This window comes from Stylophora pistillata, chromosome 3 (assembly GCF_964205215.1).
Source record: "Stylophora pistillata chromosome 3, jaStyPist1.2, whole genome shotgun sequence".
Taxonomy (NCBI): domain Eukaryota; kingdom Metazoa; phylum Cnidaria; class Anthozoa; order Scleractinia; family Pocilloporidae; genus Stylophora; species Stylophora pistillata.
The window spans coordinates 18,140,955-18,159,675 of NC_142521.1; the positions used below are offsets into that span (position 1 = coordinate 18,140,955).

The following is an 18,721-nucleotide window of genomic DNA, read 5'->3' on the forward strand; positions in this document are numbered from 1 at the left end:
ATCGCGACTAGCTTATGTTCTATGTTAAACCGAATAATATATAAATGGCTTTTGGTGCTTATTGCGATAATTGACATAACGGGTTTCGCTTTGTCTTTTTCTCTTACTTTGCAGCCTCTTTTCATCGCCTCTATGTCAGTTTAGAGCTAATTATTTTTCCAGCCAATCACAGGCCTTCATGCATCATTTATTTTGTTTATGAGAATCAATAGCTGCTTCCATGGAAATTATAAGTCAGCCGCAGATGATGGCTTGAAGTGACTAAACACAGTGAAAACAAAAAAATTGGGGGATTAAGATAAGACGACTCGTGAACAAATTGAGAACATCTCGAATCAAAGTAGGAGTTCTGGTAACCAAGAATGATTTAGGGTGAAAGAAAATTACCCGAACAAGTTACAACTAAAATGGCGGAACAACCTACATCGAGTACTACTAATCCACTGCCTCACAGTCGAGGGGGAAGACATCGTTCGCGTAAGCAGCAGAAGCCTTCAACGGCGGAAAGAGAGCAGAAGAAAGCTTCACGATTGCAGGCTTTGGGTCCAACAGAGTCGATAAAGGAAAAGCAGGTTAGCTATTACTTCAATCTGCGCACCTAAAAGGCAAAATGTTTATTACATCCTGAGGTTAGACTAGTGTCACGCCATTAATTTCGATCATGACTTCTTAGTGCTTTAGGAATGCGAAAGCATTTTCTTTTCTTGTGCCATTCAAGGCTTGGTTTAGAAATCTAATCTCATTGTTTTGACGCTGAGGTATGGACGATCGGTCTGTATTTGAGAGTATTCGCAATGATTCTTAAGGGAACTCTGGAACTTCTGCGCAATGTTATAAAAAACATGAAGGGCTTACAGTAATAAAATTTCTGCTGAAAGCTTTCAGTTGTCTGCGGCGTTAAGGTGTATTGTCGGCATTTTGTAAATCATGCCACAAGGAATGGAGCTTTTAACAGTTGGTAGATTTACGATGAATGATCAAACATGGCACAATTCATTTTAAGTTTCCTCATAGACGTACAATAAGTTATCGGGAGAGATCGTTACAATATGATGTGCAAAACGATGCAGAGCTGATCTTGAGCAAGAGTTGCAATATGCGGTTTTTAAAGCTTCCAAGACTTTATCCACTATCTACTTAGAACTCAAGAGATCGATCGGTTGTACCGGGAAATTTTTAATTTCTGATTTGAAGGTTTCGTTTGACTCTTGGTGTTGCAATGGTCTGCAAGTTGTGTAATGACGTCACATGTTAGAGATTGTTGGAGCAGCTGACGATAAAAGTAGTGTTTGCCAATGGACTCGTGTGATTGTTCGTGGACTCTGAAATATTAACCGAATTTGTACAAGGATCATACATATCTCGTTAATATTTGTATGGCAGAGAAAATAGCAGGGTCGAGGAATAAACAGAATCGAAATTTTAGGATGTTTTTTGAAGGTTTAGTGACATTTTTAAACCTACAACTGCTGTGATAATGCACTAGATCATTGGATAATGCAATTCAAGACTTTTTATTGGTTTAGCCATTATGGTATATCAGCCAATACCATAATCTACAAATATGGTAAGCATACGTGTCAGCTTAAAATTAAAAGAGAGCTAAAAATTTAATGAAATTTAATAATTTAATTTAACGTTTTTAATAAAACAATTATTCCACTCGCACTTGTTGGATATAAGATGATTATAGCCAACGAGGCGCGTAGCGCCGAGTTGGCTATCTATCATCTCATATCCAACGCGCGCTCGTGGAATAATTGTTAAATAATTCCGTTTTGAAAATAGTACTACATTAAGATATCATTGCGATCAACCATCTGCTGAGGACCAGCATACAAACTGAACAAGATAGAAATGACAAGTTTTTGACAGTTTGAGGTTACATTGATTTCCACCCATTTATATCTAGAAGCAATTGTATATGCATTAATTTGCACAATGAATTATGCTGATGCAACGAAAAATTTTCAAGGGACTCATAACAAATTCAATATGATTAAAGGTCTGGTACTACAGGGGACGAATGATGAGCAATAAACTCTAAACATAGTTTTTTTGTGCACTTCAAATAGCAAAAGGCAAGGGAGGAGAGAGAAGCAAAGCGGTCTATGATTGATTTTAGACATGAATATGTGATGAGTACAGTTGGCAGTACCCTTGGGTTAACAAATGATGAAGTCACAGAATCTTTACTGGAAGGCAATCAGGTATGTGTATAGTGTGCATTAATTGTGTAACATTTGATATGGCTCTTTGGTTATCTATTAAATAATTATTTGGATGAGACCCATTGACTCTTCAACTCCCAGAGGTGATCAAAAAGTAACTTCTCCCTATAATATCCATACATTATCCAGCAAACAAGTTATGAGAATACTCAACCTTATCAGGTCTATACAGAAGTTGCTATCTAACACCAAGTTCTGTTACTCACTAAGTAGCAGTTAGAGAGGAGAATTAACAAGAGAGAATTACTGTAACAATCAGATCTTGGGAGTTAAAAAGGTTTAAAGTGGTACCATCAGAATAGCACAAATTTGGTTAAACATGTGTTATGGCATTTTTTTTTTTTTTTTGAAGATGCAAATGTTGAAATCAAAACCTCAAATTCCCCAGTGACCTTATTGTCACCAGAAATTATACTTTTGTACTCTTCTGACCTTCTTTTTACTTTCATTCTCATATGCCTCCACAAGTATTGAATTCTAATATCATTATCTGTTTATCAATGGAAAGACCTCAGTATATACCAGTATTTAAGTTAGACTGAGACATTACCGTGAAAATGTTTTCACATTGATCATTGGGGCAAACAAAATCTGCTTACAGATTGAAACCATGGAGGATTTTTTCAAGGCAGATGGTCTTTCAAAGATTGTATTTTATTTTCAAGAAGTGGAAAGTTTACCAGATGCGGGTAGGTTATAAGCATGAGATTGCTATATGAAGCAATAAGGAAGGCTTTCTCTAACTTATGATAATTTGTGTTGATTAGTTTTGGTAATCCTTAATTTTCCTAGTTTACTACTGTCTGGTACATATCTTTTTTTTTCTCTATTTTAATGCAGAATTGGCTGATCAATGTAGTTTTTTATTCATTCTCTAATGTTATTGAATTGCACTCCTTTAGTTGCTCTCCAAACTTTCATTTGACAAATTTGACTTTTGAGATCTCCATCTCTGCACAAATTTCCATGTCATTTGAAGCACTTTTGTAAGGTGATATTGATTTTATGTTGTGGGAACCACAAGTCAATTTTTTTCTGTGAACTACATGAATGTGTTTATGATCAGTCATGGTCTTCATTACCACTACAGTCACACTTGCATCATAATAGTACGTGTACTCATCAGTAGGGCAATGTTCTTCATCATCATCATTTGGGGTTTACCATAACGGCATTTAATGCCGTTATGGTAAACCCCAAGTAATGTATACAGCTGGCTCTCATTGGCTAATGGTTGAAAATGCACTCCACCAAATTAAATTGGCTCTTAAATTGGTTGGATAATTCCAACAAGATAAAATAACAAAAGAAATATTCTCTGAGAAACCTCATACCTAAACTGAAGGTCATGGAATACAATCTAAGACACAACTCTAGTCAGTGGCTGAAATTAAACAAGGATCAAGTGAAGAACTCCTATTTTTATCTACTAATTTTTAAATATACATGTAACCTAGCTGTGAGAGGGGTATATTTTTTCATCCCATGACTGAATCAATAAAGACAATTATTGTCAGCATAGCAAACTATACAAACTTCAATTTTACTATAATTCTAATTTTGACTCATTTACTTGATTTCAGTTGAACATGTCAGACTAGGACCTGGTGGAGCTCAAGCAACCAACATAAAAACCAAACCCAAAGTGTTTATCACAGACACAAAGGATATGCAGCTCACAGGAGCATGTGTCTTCTTCATCAGAATTAATCCCACAAAAGCTCTTACAATGGCAAACATCAGCCAGGTAATGTTACTGAAATCGGATCATTCCCATTTGGTATTTTTTTTTTTCTGAGGAAGATGTCCATTCAAAAGGAACAGGAGTGCCTTTCCTCTTACACTGTACCAATGGTTTCATTTCTAGAAAGAAAAAAAAATCCATTTTTCTGTATGTATCCATCTGTCCATTTGTTAGTCACTTAATCAAGCAGCTGTTATACTTGTTGGGGTACTGGTTGGGGGGGGGGGGATCTAAGGATTTTTGATGGGAGGTTTCTAAACTTCACTTTACACCAAAGCCTAAATAAGCTGAATACATTTCAGGTAGATTTTAATTACATGTCTTTTCCTATTGGGTAGTAACTGGGGATCCTGTTATTGAAAGCGTTCTGGTGTCAGAAAAAGTACTAAAATAGCCCATAGGCCTGATGGGAAGAGGTTGGAGACCCCCTCCCCCACCCTCCCCTTGGATCTGCCACTGCTGTTACTTATCAGTTGTATCAGTAAAGAAAAAAAAAATTCAAATTCATTTTTGGTGTCAATGAACCTGCCCCCTCCTCTTCTATTTCCCTTTGTCAGCCAAAAAAAGTATTGAGTGTATACAGACAGTGCTTATGAGTTTTCTAATTATGTTTTAACTCAGGAAACAACGTTTGGTTTGTTGGATACTCGTGGTGTTGGCGTTCTTCAATCAGTTGAGAGATTACTCGCGGATATCTACATTCCTGCCCTATCTAAGAGTTCCAACTGGGGTGATTTATCAGACAAACATGGTGCAAGTGTACGAAACGGATTCATGAACCAACTGGACAATTTTGTGGGTAGGTTGATGAAGGAATAGTTCTGGGTGATCGATGGCGCGTGTAAATGCTATCAGCTGGCATATACCGTCAATTAACCATGACATGAACCCAGCTTTCACTCCGAGCTGATCTTATTTATCTCAGTAGAAATACTCTTTACGATTTGCTAAACATTTCTTTTTGTTACAGTTATCGTTCTGATAATTAATTGTTCATCAAATGATATGCTGTAGGTTATATCTTTCTTTATTCTTGTCGCCTTTTTGCTGGGTTGTGTTTTGGTTGATAGCCATTGTGCAATGGGTTTGAGTAGGTACAATGAATGATGATATGCTGTCATATCACGTAGCACAATTAGCCCGGACTAAAAAGTTGTCGCTTGTTGTTGGGTCAATCAATGAATAAAAGTGTTTGTACCCTTCGTATTTTTTCAACCAAGTGCACAGCGATTTTGCTGACGATTTTGACGTCATTTCTGTGATTAAGCGCGAATCGGTTAAAATGACATCTGTTTCACAGCTATTTATGGTTGTGAGGTGTTAAATCCGTTATTGTAAGCTAAATAACCCCACTTAAGCAGGTACGGAGAACTAGTTAAGCCCACTTCGATTGGCTTTCAACTCACCACGAAATAATCAATAACACCATTTAACCAATTTCCTTTAAGTTTGTACTTTATCTTAAACTCTTGTTCACTTTATTGTTTAGGTATACTGTCCAGTGCAAAGGCCAGTTTAGATGATGCGGTGAGCCTTAAGGAGTGTGACAGCATTGATCTGACTAGGATAAGTTCTCCTACCGATTACATAGCAGCTGCTAGCTCCAGTGAAACACTTGAGCAGATTGAAGAGATTGTTACGGCTTGGATAAAACAGATCGAGCAGGTACGTGTGTATTCCTGGCAAGTATTTTTCAGAGAAAGATGTGAACTTCTTTCTTGAGGAGCCGGTCTTTTCTAAAAGACTGCTGAAGATTTCCGAAGGGTTCTGACACAGCCTCATCTCTAGTCGGCTCTCTCCCCTCTAACCTTCGAAGTTTCAGGGAAAGTGCAATCAGGTGCTAAGTAACACCCTGTCTCTTCTCGGATCGGTTTAAACACGAAATCGCGCTATAAAAGGAGCCTTAGGTCCCACTGGACCATTTGTCAGTTAACCGTCTTGTGATGTAGAACTCTTAGAGTCAAGTCAGCTTGAGCTACAGCTACTCCAAAGCGGTGAACAGCGGGCGCATTCCTCAAAATTGTTTTATATCTTCATCACAATACAAGAATTTTTGAGATTTGTATTTCCTTTCTCCAATGGAAACTGTCTTTATTTGTGGCGGTAAATTTGAGATCGAAGTAAGTTGTTCGCACGTTACCTCATTGCCACCATGCTGGTGGAAGTAAACAATAGATATCTCATTAGCTCCTTTTGTCGTCTACCAGCATTTAAATTTGACCTGCACACGTCAAATGAGCCTAGGTTTTCCCAGGGAAGACTTCCTTATATAGCGCGCCTTCGTGTTTAAGCTTATTTCACTTAACTGAAGAATGTTTTCAAAATGTTTCAGCTAAGGCTGAAATAGCGCCTGTTTTCTCATTACGTGTAAGAAAAGGAAGAGAAGGACTCAGACTTGAGGTGGAGTGAAATCAAGATATTTTTATTCGTAGACACGAAAATTGTTATGTAAAGGTGGTGTGTATTCTTTATATATAAATTATTTGTGAGTGAAAGGTTTGTGGGCCCCTTTTTGGGTCTAATTCTCCTGTGCTAAAATCAGAAAACTTAAGGCTATGATTTTAGTCTTAACGGGGGCAATCCACGTAAATATGACCTCAAAGATACGTCTAGCGTTTTATATTTTAATCATGAGCACTTGAGCGATTGACTCGTTGAATAGGATCTCGCAACTTGAAAATACTTTTACTTTGTTGGTATGAATGAAAATAATTGAGTTTTAAAAATTGTCCTTTCCAAGATCAAATAAGTTATGCACCGACCAAGGAAGCAAGATGCAAGTTTCTCGCCCTAATTGTGCACTTAACGCTTCTGTATAAGGAAAATTCCCATCAGCTGGCAGCACAACCCTGAACCTCAGTGGGCTTATGCGTGTACGTTTAAGCTCAAGGCTTGGTTTTTTTCTTTCTTTCCAGGTTTTGGCAGAGAGTGAGCAAATGAGGAAAGAGGCTGATGACGTCGGCCCCAAAGCAGAACTTGATCACTGGAAGAAAAGAATGGCAAAGTTTAACTCGCTGCTGGATCAGATCAAGGGAACAGAATGTAAAGCAGTTGTTGGAGTTCTCCACGCAGCCAAATCTAAACTCCTAAAGGTTTGTGGAATACTTTCAAATATTTTACCTCATTTCGCTGATTTGCTTCACATGATCCAAGAACTGATCTATTGCATTTCCTACCAAAGTGTTAACTAAAGCTATCTGCTTTTATCTTCAACCAACTTTACAAATCCGACAAGCATAAATTCTGATCTTCAGAAAGATATATGCTTTTCACATAATTTGTCATCCTATGAAATTGAAAAACTGTCACATTTTTTTTTTTCACAGACTTGGCGAGATATTGACAGCAGAATAACAGATTACGCCAATGAAGCCAAAGACAATGTGAAATTCCTCTACACACTGGAGAAATTCTGTGACCCACTTTACAACAGTGATCCGGTAAGTAACTACCATTGTGTCATGCGGCAACTGAGGCGCAGTTCGAATTTCGACCTTTTTATTGTACTCAGATGTACCAAACTCAATTCTTTCATTTATTATGCAAGTACATGAACAGAAAGATATTTGAATCAACTCAGTTCGATATATCTAAAGAATCCATCCAAGAACTGAGCTCAAGTTGTCGGTATAGGAAGTACGACAGAGCAGCGAATTCGAATTAAAATGTTAGACGATTCATCTGTTGCTTCTAATGGGGGACCTGGTATAAATTTTTTGCACCTTTTTATAAAACACAACTCCAACTAATCAGCTAAGTTCTACGTTAGAATCAACCGGCTGATTTTATTATTTGAGTCGACCAAACAGGTATTTAAGTTCAGTTTAAAAAAAATTCACGTTTGAACTGAGCATGATAATTTACTTTCGTGTCTTATATTTTTGTATTTGTTAGGTTGGTATGATGGACGGGATTCCTGGACTAATAAACGCCATTCGCATGATTAACAGCTATTCAAGATATTACAACACGTCTGAAAGGATGACGGCTTTATTTGTTAAAGTAAGTGTTCAAGGAAAAGTGAAGTGACGATTTCCCCGCTTCAGACCCGCCGCACTGTTGTTTGAAAATTGACAATTTAGTCGGCAAGAGCCTCGTTGCAAAACCTTTTTATTTTGGGTATGCCAGCACATGTAGGATATGAGCAGTCGTCGTAAACACATATTATCATCTAAAGGGTGGGAATAAATGATTATCTCTACTTCAGATGTTGTCTTTGCTCACAGGAGATAGGGGTTGTTTGTAATGATAGACCGCGGAAACTGCAATTGCCCTGATCAACGGTTTAGAATGTGAAGGGTTAATGCATTTGGTCGTCATATTTTGAAAGTCAGTGACAACTTTGATGCGAGGTGGCCTTTTTAAACGAGTGCAGAGGGCTTATCCAACAAAATCTCCCTTAAGAAAGATTTTAAATCCATGATTTGTCTTGCTCTCTTTACGAACATGATGCTTTCGACATTGCTGGCCCTAGAATAAACTAGGAGTATGTAGAAAGTGTGTCACATGTGAACCTTTTTGTGGTATAGCTAACCATCGAGAGTCTCTGTTGACAGTTGTTGAGCATCGAACCCGAATCCTGTGGTCTGAGGTTCGCTTCTTCATGGAGATTCAGAACTCCTCCTCTGTCCCGCACCAAAAAAAAGCTTCTAAAATTTCATATAAAAAAACAACCGCCAATCAAAACAGAAGTAAACATCAGAAAGCGCTCAAAATTGAGTATTAAGAGTTTATGCGTAAGGCCGCCTGAAAGTACGGGAAATTGCGAATGCCCAGGTCATGGATGGTTTTAGCTTTAAACGTCTGATTGAGGAGAAGTTGCGAATCTTCCAGAGTGAGGGCGCTTCGTTGATTCCGGTACTCAATTGCGAATTGCTCTGTTTTTTTTTTTTCTCTTCTTTCAGGTCACCAATCAAATGATCACCGCGTGCAAAAACTACATAACGGAGCATGGGTACAAGACAGTGTGGGAATATCAACAGGAGGAACTTATCGAAAAACTGAAAAACTGTATTCGATTAAACGAAGAATATCAAAGATGTTTCCAGAAGACAAAACAGCGACTCGAGCAAAATTCGGAGGAAAGACAATTCGAGTTCAGCGAAATGTACATTTTTGGCAAAAGTAACACGTTCTCACGGCGACTGCACAAGATCATTGATATGTTGGACACGATGAAAGCGTTCTCATGTCTCGGAGAATCGAGGATAGAAGGCATGGAACAACTTTGGAACAAATTTGTTTTAATTGTCACCACCATGAAGAAGAAACCATACGACTTGCTGGATTATCGGAAGATGGACTTTGATGCCGATTTTGAGGAGTTCAAAAGACAAATTAACGATCTGCAGGTACAGTGATGTTAAAGAAAAAATATCTACCCAATGTAAGTTGCAGCAAATAAACGAGCGAAGAAAACTAAATATTTTTTTCTTTGAGGCGCAAGCACAAAGCTTTCAGTAACAGTAATTTCGACAAAATGACTATTTACAACCTGGGTCCACGGTAATTTCACATGCAACTTGCTATGGCAATTTTTTGAGACAAGTATTTGGAAAAAAAACACAAGATCTGACATTGATCTCGGGTGTATTTAATCCTGCATGCCCGTATGGGGGTCGCCTGTTTTCCCGAGAATGATCTCCCCACCTTACTTGAACTCTATCCTCACCTTTTGGATTAGAATGAAAGAACATAGTTTTAATAGTCTAGATCTATTTATAGGATTCCATGTATATTTTATATTTTAATCGTCAAATTGTAATGTTTGTAATGTTTGTAAACTTTGAACAGGTTCAACTGCAGATTTTCATGGACAACTCCTTTGATCGGATTCCTTCGACCCAACGTGCCTTGAGACTGATAAGGAAATTTGAGAGGTAAGAGATAAGAAATTAAACCTGATCAAGAACCCTTACTTTCTCAAGTATTCTTAAAGCAGTACTCTTACCTTAAACTTTTACAAGTTTATTTCCACATGAGAGGTACTATTTTTTTGCCAGCTGGGAAGTCGTGATGAAGGTCTTGGAAAACGCTGCACCTAGGAAATCACTTTCAAATTAGAGTTTCTTTTATTAATACAAAATGAAAAAACTCATGGAAACAGTACCTTGACCATTGGTAGAGATCAGCGCGAAGAAAAATTCAGATTGCTGTATTCGCTACTATGCCATCTTGGGAAAAGGAAAGGTTTTGCCAGGGTGACTCGTTGTTGTCGTGCATTAGCAGTTATTTGCACGTCAGCGATACATACTCTTAAATCCTCTGTCCTTATTCGTCGACCGAGTTGACATCTAATTTACCTTCTGTACATTTCTATCGACTTTGCTGACCTTGCGGTATGCAGTCTGTTTAGCACATAAGAAGTGGAACATGGTCTCGCTGACCAAAGAGTTCTCAGTAGTTCGCTCAGTTGGCAGTGTTTCCAGCCACGAAATCAAGGAATCTGAAGTGAGAATTCTTACGGTGAACTCAGATTTTTACCAGTCCGTCTGCGATAAAGTGTCAACATACCATTTTTCAGCTACCTTAGAGTTCTGTGTAGCTTACTAGTAGAGCGTCGAGGCGCTCAGGGGTCTGGGTTCAGTTTCTCATCGGAAGTCAGATTTTTTTCCATGTCCTCACGCTTGTAATGATGTGAAAAACATGTTTCCTTAGTTCTTGTGTTTTCTTTCTTCACGTTTTCTCGTAGACTTTCCCTGGACAGCTTAAAAGACACGATTCAGGAGAAATACGAGCGAATCCTGATGTATTATGGCCGCGACATTGACACCATACAGAAGATTTACCAGAGACACCGCAACGATCCACCGGTGGCCTGGGATCTACCGCCAATAGCAGGCAAGATAGCCTGGGCTCGACAAATGTACAGAAGGATTCAAGAACCGATGGAAATGTTTCAAAAGTATCCCACAATTCTGCAGACGCCTGAGGCTAAGAAGACCATTAAGAGCTATAACAAACTTGCTAAAGTGTTGTTAGAATTTGAGGTGTTATACCATCAGGCATGGATGAAGCAGGTAAGAGGGACAAATTTCTAGCTCGCTGGTCTTTTGGTTTTTTATGCTTGATACTTGGTGGAGACATTACGGTAAAAAATTGCCGGAGTAGAAAGTTACGTAAACCATGTAAAAGTTTCCTTGACAAGTCATGAAAAAAGTTGTTGTTTTGTTTCTTTTAAAATTATTTTTTAAATGGTGAATCTTTTATTATTTTCATACCGTTGACAGTTCGTGAAATTATTGTTATCGTCTTCCTCATAACAGGTCGAAGTGGCAAAGTCTGGTCTCCAAGCCTCCCTCCTCGTACGCCACCCTGAAACAAAAGAACTCTTCGTGAACTTTGATCCTCAAATTCTAACCCTCATCCGGGAATCCGAGTGTATGATGCGCTTGGGCTTGGACATTCCATTTGGTGCCCAGACCCTGCTCCAAAAGAGACAAACGATTAAAAAGAACTACAACAGATTACAGGTAAAGAAAATGCTTCCAGGAGGGTAGTCAATAAAAGGTATAACAGTGAAACCACATAAATGCGACGATCAGGGCTAGAAAAGCGGGTACTTTTGACGGGACCGGCCATCAAATTTTCAGTTCGTTTTTGGATTCGGAATCAAGAAGTCGGATTACGATCTTTGACCAGGGTATTTGTTTTGTATTCATGGACAATAAGACTCTTTTCATTCTCACAATGGCTCTCACCGTGCAGGAAATGAATTTGTTACCGGCAAACTGTAAGGGAAATCTAACCAAATCCTTCAGCTAACAGAAACCGAGATGATTTCTAGAAGAATACTCGAGGCTAGCTTTTGAGACTGAGGTAGTCGTCTCTGTAATTTGTCCTATCGTCTAAAGGTCAAAGGTTAGGGAGCAGAACAGACAAGTATCTTCTAGCTTATCCTTCACTAAAACTTGTCATTGATTTTCAACCAGAACCAAGTGAAACTTGAGCTTTGTTTCCACTTTGTATAGCTGCTGTTATCAGAGAGTGTTCGGGTTCTTGGAAGGATACCTCCAGCATTCAAACCCCTTATGTCGCCTCATCTGGCCAAAGTAGATGCAGCAATCGAGCCCGGGTTAACCATGCTCAACTGGACATCTCTCAGTCTGGATGTTTATATGGACAGTGTTTATGATGCTCTAAAGGGACTAGAGCTGCTGATCGATCGAGCCAATGATTTGGTTAAGTTCAGAATAGAAGCTGTTTTGCAAGAGATGAGTAACACGCTACTTTGTGAGTTACCGAGCGATGCTCCTTGGACTGTAGAAAGGTTTCTAAAAAATACCGAGGTGAGCAAGTATGAAGAGTACGAGTTCGAGAGAGAGTGCGCCAGTTTTTATCTCCCCTAGCCATTTCAGTTGAAAAGTAAATTAATGTACAATTATCTTTAAACGCAGCAAGCGCAACCAACGGAACCACTCAACTTTACCAACGGATCAAAACTGACTAATCACGACCACTTTATGCTACTTGAGACTTGCAACCATTAAGATCTCGACATAACAAACAAATCAGTCTTCACTAATCTGGCTTTTGTCACTCTCGGCTTGCAATAACCTCCGCTCGAGTTGTCAAAAGTTCAGTCATTGCTATGAACAAAGTCCTTTTTAGGAGTACTCGCATTCGGGCGATCAAACATGTAATCCTATTTCTCAAGAGTATTCATAAAGATCGATCGATCGATTGACTGATTGATTGATGATGAGGAGGACGAGGGGGGTGTGTGGCAATCTGTGATTAAGGTATGGTACACTTAGGTTGGTAACATTTGCCATCATGCACTGGTATCTTAACTTACAGGATCTTTGCAAGCGAGGTTCTGAATTACTGGAATCAAAAAGCGCGCGAGTAGAAGAAGCTGCGAATGAATTGATCTCAATGCTGCTAGAACTTGAAGAGGAAGACCAAGATGATGAACTTGACAGCGACGAGGACCTAGGGAATGAAGACTTAACAAAAGACAAGGACGATGGGGAACAAGACAAAATTGTGCCCAGAGGGGAGAGTGCACGCAGTCGCCCCCGGACGGGTGGTAGTCGACCAGACAGTCGATCTGCCAGTAGTCGATTGGGAAGTGCGGTTATTAGCCCAGCAGCTGCAGCAGCGAAGCGCAAGCGCGAGATACGGGATCAGCTAAATATGGAAGCTCAAGAATTGTTGATGCATTTTATTCATAAGAACATTGACGCCATTGTGCGCGTTACAAGAACAACTTTAGATGGTATGCGCAAACGTGTGCAAGCTGCTCTATCACATCATTATCTTGAGAATAGCAGCTCGGTAGGACAAGGGAAGGATTCTGGACCTGATCTGTCGCCGCTCTTCTCGGCGAATGTGACTTTGCAGATTCCGAACATAACCATGCAGCCAGCTTTGGACGAGATCCAACAAGGGCTAAACAAAGCCGCCCAGTATGTTGTATCTGTGTCAAAAGGTGTCTCGCAGTGGTGCAAGACTTGCAAAGCACTTATTAAAGTGGAAAAGAAAGACAAAGACGATTCTGATAACGAGGCTCGAAGTCGCTCGGCGAGCAATGTGGGCAGTGACGACGAGAGCCGATCCGACGTCGCGCACTCCCGACGGGTTACGAGAATGCCTACCGATAGTGATGCTGGTACCGTTGTTAGCATGGCAATATTCCCTCAGAAAGCCAATTACTTCAAAAATGTCGCTGAAAACAAAGAAATTGCTAAACTTGTGTCGTTCCTGTCCACAGCGATTAATTCTCAGAAAAAGGATGTAACTACAGCCTTGGATTTTTTCAGCAAGTATGAGTCAATTTGGAAGGAAGAACGAGAAGAGGACATTGCTAAGTTTTTGGAGACTGACCCCAAGTTGTCGGAGTTTGAAGCTCAGATTTTGAGGTACAAAGCCCTGGAAGACACCATCATGCGAGAACCTGAGTCTTATAAGGCTGGAGCCGTATCGCTGTTCACAGGTATTTTGTGATCAAGGTAGAATTTACAACTTATCGTTGATAATTTGTTTTTATCAACTGAGATGATAAAGTAAATTGGAGCTTAAAGAGTTTCTGAAACTGACATTTCGAGCGTATGCCTTTGTCATCGCTCATCTTTTGAAACTCTTTACGGTGGTAAATTTACATTTTCAACTCAGTTGATGAAAACGATTTATCTTTTAAGACCCCACCGACGCAGTATCACATTTACCCCAGAAACGTACCCCCTTTATTAACTTATGGTTGAGATCGTTGCCTCATCGAGGGCTGACTGCCTTATCATTCTGAAAAGATTTACTCAACCATTTGTAGAGTTCCCTTAACGCACTGGCCGTTAAGTGAGCGATTTCTCATTGACAATAAACAGAAGGGTCTTTTTTTTTTTTTTACCTTTGTCTTTCTCTCTTACAGAACACCTCAAAACAGCAATTTGCGCGGAAACGAGGGCTTGGTGCGTGGCCTTTGGCCGAAACTGTAACGTCAGGTATCGGACCGAAATGGAGGAAATATTAACCTTCATTGAGGATATTACGAAGCGTCTCAGTCGACCAATCAAAGACCTTGACGACATACGGCATGCCATGGCCGCACTAAAGGAGATCCGAGATAGGGAGATTATGATTGACATGTCCATTGGGCCCATCGAGGTTAGTGCAATTGGGTCTCAGTAGAGAGATTTAGCACCGCGTTTACGTGAAACGTGAACGGCAAGAGTGACGACATGACTTTGTTTTCCTGCCATTTTTTTCACGTTTTCCGGTTGCGCTTTGCCGTTTCTACGAGAAAGTTATCTGTTTCGCGTTTACTGTGCACGTAAGGTTTTCTTCGCTTTTTTCTCCCACAGAGTGGACGTCAATTGCTGGAAAAAGGGCACCAAAACTATTCCTTGTAAGTTATACAAGGAAGCCTTCAAATCCACTATGACGTGAGCTCACACAAATCTAAAGCAGCAAGGCTCACGCTGTTTTACGTCAGACGTGAAAGGGAAAGCTGACGTTCGCCGTTTCACGTAATAAAACTGTCGAAGCCCTTTATTTTGCTTTACCTCCCTCTTAGAAGTCGAGTGAGAAAACTTGCGCCACCCGGCCTGTCAACCAACCTGCCTCACTCACTTTATTCCGTGTTTATAGCAGCTTACTTGTATTTTACCCTGAGTTTTCATTGGCTTCTTGTAAATTGTCCTGCAAAAAAGGAGTTCTCATGAAAGGTGTCAACTAAGACACAGCGTAGGTTTTAAGTCTGATTGGTGAAAAAAAAAATTGAAAGTTCATATTCTAAAACGCAGGTGAACACCACGAAAGGTTTAAAGGTTTCGCTGAAATGGTGATATCAGATTTGACGGACGCAAGAAAATAGATGGAACGTTGTAGGCAGCGAGGACAAGACTTCGAATTCATTTTTTTTCGTATTTATTTTTTTTTTTCAGGAATCGTACGCAATGTTGAATCGTTACGAGTTATTGGTCGCCAAAGAAGAGTCAGAGAGAGTCGACACGCTTCGCTATTCATGGCAGAAGCTTCAGTCTCTAGCGGTAAATCGTTTGTTTTTTCCATATAGTTGTCTTTTGTAATACATGACATGTGTTGTTTTAAGTTCCTATGTGTATTTTTATACGTATTTTTTTTTTGTTTATTTTTTTTCCAATGAAGACGATCAGATCCTCACCACAACTCCAGCTGACAATTTTTGTTTCGAACTTTTTAATTTGACATAGGAGTTGGGGAGGGGGGGATTTGATTGAAAGAAGGAATGAAACATGAGTGCCTCAAGGGGTAATTTATCGCGCAAAAATGTGGTTGGAACTTGACCAATTTAGAATGATTTCTTAACTCAAGGATTTGGATAAGTTCAAAATGCGATTTCTTCTTGTGCGTCGGTTCCGTTAAAACTGTTTTCAAAGTAGCTTAACTATCATCACTGTGCTCGGATTGTATAATAGGTTGCCGACATCCTTAAGTGTGTCCGGAAGTCGGGCTCAAGTAACGTGTTTTTCTGTGTTGAAGTCGTCAAGTAAACCTTCAAGTTAACGTCAACGTTTGTTGTTTTTCTATGTAGACGGAGTCTCAAGGACACCTCATTCAAATCCAGCCTAACTTCAAGGGAGACCTTATCGACAAAGTGCAGATTTTCATCGAGGATGTCACTTCATTTTCATCAGATTACCAAACGGTAAGGTGTCAATTTCCCAATTGACCTAAAATCAGCTTCAAAATTAGTTGACACTTTTTATGTGTAGAATAACACTACTGTTTGTGCAATACTCTAAATCATTGAACCAACCCCTCCCCCATTCAGTGTTGCGTGTTTGTAGCTAAAAGATCACAAAATCACAATACAACATTGTTTTGGGATGGAAGGGGACAAATAGGTTAACATAGTTAAGGCAAAAGAGATAAAAAGGAAGTAATAGGAATTTAGAGAGGTCAGTCTGTCAACAGTTTTGTCAACGATTGTATTCAATTGCATGTGTTATTTTTCGTTACATGTAAGAATGTATCGCATATTACTTTGTTATAGTAGAGTTGGCGTCGGTAAACGAGTCAATGAGATTCTTTTCTTGGTAGTCCTAACTTCCTCTCCTCGGCTGCGATTCTTTATATTAACAGCCAAATTAAACAATTACAGGTCTATTTAATCCATTTGTTAACTTGTTCACAGTGTCTCCAAGTACCTCGAAGGTGTTTAATACGTTGACCCCTAAATCAAGTTATTTTTTTTTTAACCCTTCTTTTTATCTATCAATGCATATAATTATTTATTACTCCTTCTTTTTTCAGACTGGCCCAATGGTTCCAAATGTCCCTCCTCGTGAGGCTAGTGACAGACTGATCATCTTTCAGGTTAGTGCGCATGCCCTTTGAAACTGCAGCTGGAAATCTTAGCACCTTTTTTTTAACTTTATTTTACTAAGTATTCGCTATTCGTACTTACTTCCTACCAACCAGGACCCAGTTATGCAAAGGGCAGATGACGCTATCTAGCTGATAAAAGGCTATCCAGCGGATAAGAGATAGCCAACTGCACTGTACTGTCTTAGCCAGTGGATAGCACTCTCCAGCCTTCGAACAACCGGGGCCTGATGTTTATCCATTCTCACAACTTCATACGATAATTCTCCTTCCCTATTTCAACTACGTGCAAAAAATCTCCCTAAAATCAATTGATGCAAAGGATGGTGGTTAACTAGGGTGTGTTACGGAAATCGTGTTTTACAAATATTGCATTAAAAAAAGAAGGATGAGGAAAATAACCCCTTAATTAGCTGAGTTTACTCTTTACTTCAAGCAGACTGGTCTGAGTCTTTTCCAAGATAATTTTGGTTTTATCCACTGAGTTTATAAAGTAAATTTTAAATTGTCAGAGCGAATGATGAAGAGCTCTGACAAAGGGCTAACGCTCGAAACGTCAGCTTTGAAATTATTTACATTGGCAAATTTAAATTATCAACTCAGTTGATAAAACCAAAATTACCTTGCTACTCCCACTGACACAGCACCACAGTTTCTTTATAAACTCACTCCCTTTATTTCTAAGTCTTCCCCCAGTTCGACAGTCCATGTAAAGACTCCTAGTGAAGTGAAAGTAGTTTTTTTTTTTTAATATTTTTTCGTTGTTGTTGCAGAATCGATTTGACGCGCTATGGCGTAAATACATCACATACTCCGGAGGAGAAGAGCTGTTTGGGCTCGCTGTGACAGAGTACCCAGACCTGATGCAGATCCGCCGAGAACTGAATCTTTTGCAAAAGCTCTACGGCTTGTATAATGACGTCATTGACACTGTGAATGGATATTATGATATCCTGTGGGTTGACGTCAATATAGAAAAAATTAACGTGGAACTTCAAGACTTTCAGACACGGTAATTCTACGATCAGAATAGCTCGCTGAAACGTTTCACTAATACCTCTGGGAGGGGTAGGCCGGTGTTCCCAACAAGAGGGAGGGAGTGCTAAAAAGGGATGTCTGGTTATCTCATTATCCTAAATTATCGTAGAGGAGTAGAATCACAGGCACTCGAGGATCCTGTGCAGGAAATAGCTTATTAGCAGTGGGGATTTCAAATGAGCAGGATGGTTTTTTTTTTTAAAATAAACTGCAATAGCTGACCACACCAGAGGGTTTTGTAGAAAACGAGCTGGCCTAGACGACGTGACTTAGAGGTGCGCTGAACTAAGAATCTAAAGGTCTGAGTTCGAGCCCCGACAATGGGTTGTTGTGGTGTGTTCTTATTCAAGACACATAACTCTCACTCTCACAGTGCCTCTCTATCCATTGGCTTACGGTGGAAAAGTTGACGAAATGTTGAGGGTTAATCTGCGATGCAGGTGCATCTCATCGATATGGTAATACCCAGAGGCACGTAATATTAGCGAAATCATGATAAGCAGGGATAGCAAGGCCCACCTTACTCGTGTGCATATTTCACCTTTACGGTGACCTGGAATTGCTGGACAGTCTTATTATTGATTGTAAACTCTGCATTTTCCTTCCAACAGATGCCGTAAGCTCCCTCGGGCTTTGAAAGACTGGCAGGCCTTCCAGGATTTGAAGCAAACCATCGATGACTTCAATGAAAGCTGTCCATTACTGGAACTGATGGCGAACAAAGCCATGAAACAGAGGCACTGGGACAGAATAGCTGGACTAACAGGACATACATTTGACATGGAGTCAGAAACATTCTCACTGAGAAACATCATGGAGGCACCTCTGCTGAAACACAAAGAGGATATTGAGGTGTGAAACTAATGGATTGTGTCATTTTCTTTACTGTTTTCTTATTCTG

At 39.6% G+C, this 18,721-nt stretch overlaps 1 protein-coding gene across 1 annotated transcript in view; it reads left to right on the forward strand.

The window, feature by feature from the left end:
• The first annotated feature begins 233 nt into the window (after window positions 1-233).
• The window catches only part of LOC111343063 (dynein axonemal heavy chain 5), a 50,970-nt gene continuing 32,482 nt past the window's right edge, over window positions 234-18,721 (forward strand). The window contains exons 1-21 of the mRNA XM_088752034.1: window positions 234-572; window positions 2,076-2,210; window positions 2,833-2,920; window positions 3,815-3,978; window positions 4,597-4,774; window positions 5,465-5,640; window positions 6,891-7,067; window positions 7,302-7,415; window positions 7,870-7,977; window positions 8,880-9,326; window positions 9,769-9,854; window positions 10,667-10,994; window positions 11,241-11,447; window positions 11,946-12,263; window positions 12,775-13,912; window positions 14,345-14,580; window positions 15,360-15,464; window positions 15,989-16,102; window positions 16,711-16,773; window positions 17,556-17,794; window positions 18,432-18,672. Coding sequence (XP_088608160.1) covers window positions 408-572; window positions 2,076-2,210; window positions 2,833-2,920; window positions 3,815-3,978; window positions 4,597-4,774; window positions 5,465-5,640; window positions 6,891-7,067; window positions 7,302-7,415; window positions 7,870-7,977; window positions 8,880-9,326; window positions 9,769-9,854; window positions 10,667-10,994; window positions 11,241-11,447; window positions 11,946-12,263; window positions 12,775-13,912; window positions 14,345-14,580; window positions 15,360-15,464; window positions 15,989-16,102; window positions 16,711-16,773; window positions 17,556-17,794; window positions 18,432-18,672 — 4,827 coding nt within the window. The 5' untranslated portion in view covers window positions 234-407. The remainder of the gene's footprint in view (window positions 573-2,075; window positions 2,211-2,832; window positions 2,921-3,814; window positions 3,979-4,596; window positions 4,775-5,464; window positions 5,641-6,890; window positions 7,068-7,301; window positions 7,416-7,869; window positions 7,978-8,879; window positions 9,327-9,768; window positions 9,855-10,666; window positions 10,995-11,240; window positions 11,448-11,945; window positions 12,264-12,774; window positions 13,913-14,344; window positions 14,581-15,359; window positions 15,465-15,988; window positions 16,103-16,710; window positions 16,774-17,555; window positions 17,795-18,431; window positions 18,673-18,721) is intronic.